General features: G+C 44.2%; 1 protein-coding gene across 1 annotated transcript in view; it reads left to right on the forward strand.

Annotated features, from left to right (window-relative positions):
• The window catches only part of myo1g (myosin IG), a 130,372-nt gene that overhangs the window by 29,105 nt on the left and 98,767 nt on the right, over window positions 1–2,500 (forward strand). Inside the window, exon 12 of the mRNA XM_063185805.1 lies at window positions 858–928. Within this exon, the coding sequence (XP_063041875.1) occupies window positions 858–928 (71 nt within the window). The remainder of the gene's footprint in view (window positions 1–857; window positions 929–2,500) is intronic.

The following is a 2,500-nucleotide window of genomic DNA, read 5'->3' on the forward strand; positions in this document are numbered from 1 at the left end:
AGGGGGATCTTCTCCATGGTCCGCAATTTTGAATTTCCAAAAATAGCCATTTTTAGCTGCAAAAATGACTCTACGTGGACCATACTAGAAAATATTTGTTTATTACTTTGTAAACTTTCATGTAAAGATCAAATTTGGCAATAGGAAGCCAAATTTCAATGAGCAGCATAGTCGCAGTACCTTTTTTGATCATTTCCTGCACAGTGTACCTTTAAAGTTATTTCATACTGCCATTTAGAAGAAGTGGGTGGGTGCAAGGCACTCCTCATAGTCCAATGTAGTAGCAGATGGGTAGGGTGTAAAAGATTAGGGATATTAGGTGTTCATGAATAATGTCTTAGTTGTATGTTTTTCCCCATTTTGTGCCCCCTCTTACATGAGGGCTGTCAAGTATGCCATTTACTCAGAGGTGTCAAAACTCAAAAGTAAAGGTAAAAGTAAAAAAAGAAACAATGTTTCCATCCAACACAAGTAGCATAATTTAGTAACCAGTAGACCTGTGCACTTGTCTTACGATCAGCTAACTCTGCAAAGGTTGGATCAAGTTTGTGGTGGGTCCTTGTTAGGTTTTCAGTGTTTTTCAGTAACAACACAGTCTGTCTATCTCATCAGGTACAATGGAGTAAAAGGTGTAACAGCTATATAATGCCACATGCTTGTGTTGTAATTACATCACAAAAGTACTTTTACTTTTACTTTTGACACCTCTGCACTTACTTTAAGCATGAATTATGTTGATCATTTGTAAATGTGTGATACAGTATGTGTCCTTCACTCGTCCATTTACTTTAAGATCAGTGAAGTATCTCAACTGTAACTCCATCTTAAATGGGAATGTTGAACTTTTTTTTTTGCAGCTCTGTCCCACGGACAAGACCATGGAGTTCCATCGGGATTTCCGCATCCGTCACTATGCCGGCGACGTCACGTGAGTCCTCTTCTGTCTAATCTAATGCTTTGTCATTGGCTGCTGGCAGATATTGTTCTGAAACAGTGTTCCCGGGGGCATTGAAAGGGAGACCTCTGGGGGGGTTGTTAGTTGCAAATGGACACGACTGTCTATTTTAGTCTTTTTTATATATATACCAAAGGGGCGTTCAAAAAAGTTTGAGAACCACTGGTTAAATCAACACTAAGTTATTTTTTCAGCACTCACAATATTTCCAAACGAGGAATGAGCAATGGTTGCCTGATTGCCATAGACCTCAGAACTCGAGCCGAATGCGCTGCTTCACCGCTAGGGCGGCGCCCGGGTAGAGCAATGGCACAGCACAGAGTACGGAATAGTGTGTTTTGAGTGTTTGCGTGTTGTTGAGTGTTAGTTTCCTAGGAAGGGAAGCAGAAGAGTAGGATTCAAACCCTTGCGTACCTCCATACAGACGTCATGGAATTTGTCCGGTGTTTTTTTTTGCACATCTCATCCTGGCAGCTGTGTTGGAAATTACTCCAATTGGTCACTAATCTGACAATCATAGAAAATCTTGATGGCAACATATTTATTCAGGTTTCATCTTTAGACCAACATTCGTCAACGATGGTAATGAGGGTCTGAGACCGAAACACTGTGTACCTCAGTAAAAAAAGTTGTCGTTTAGCCTGTCTGTGGGATTTCCAGAGGCGATTCTAGGGTAAGTTGGGTCCCCAAGCAAAAAAGAATGAACATTTGCCAAAAATCGCCACTACTGCACAGTCTTAGCTGTTATTCACTACCTATAGGCTTGAGGGGTCCAAGCGGCGGCCTGCCTAGCCTGGTGACAAGATGCGCCTCTGGGGATTTCCCATCGTTTGTTTGCTTTGCAGACAGCAGAAATCTCTGTGGACAGAGCAGGCGCATCACCCTGACTTTAGTGATTAATGTTGTGTGTTATGGGCCTCTTTGAAGCCGGGCTCTGCTCTGTACTGTGCTGCATTGACAGCCGATCTGTGGTGACAGCACACACCCCTGATCGGCAAGGGCCAGAGATTCTGACAGGCATGGCCTAGTTTTCATTTATAAATGGATCTTTGCTGTCTCTCTCTCTCTGTCTCTCTCTGTCTCTTTCTGTCTCTTTCTGTCTCTCTGTGTTTCTCTCTCTCTCTCTCTCTCTCTGTTTCTCTCTCTGTTTCTCTCTCTGTTTCTCTCTCTCTCTCTCTCTTTCTCTCTCTCTCTCTCTCTCTCTCTCTCTCTCTCTTTCTCTCTCTCTCTCTCTCTCTCCCTCTCACTCTCTCTCTATCACTTTCTGTGCGCATCATTTCCTCCATGCTTCGTGGTGACATCTAGGTGTCATCCTGTCAGCTGTGGTAATGAAGGTACTTGACCCTTGACCCTTGGCGACCGGATGCGATGTGAGCCGCGCTGGCTATCCATTTGACTCCTCTATTAGGGCTCAGAGATGAATGTGTTAGCAGAGCCACCTCAGACATGCGGACTGGATGAATGGTGTGTGCGTGTGCGTGTGCGTGTGCGTGTGCGTGTGCGTGTGCGCGTGCGTGTGCGTGTGCATGTGTGCGTGTTTGTGTG

This window comes from Engraulis encrasicolus, chromosome 20 (assembly GCF_034702125.1).
Source record: "Engraulis encrasicolus isolate BLACKSEA-1 chromosome 20, IST_EnEncr_1.0, whole genome shotgun sequence".
In the NCBI taxonomy this organism is placed as follows: Eukaryota; Metazoa; Chordata; class Actinopteri; order Clupeiformes; family Engraulidae; genus Engraulis; species Engraulis encrasicolus.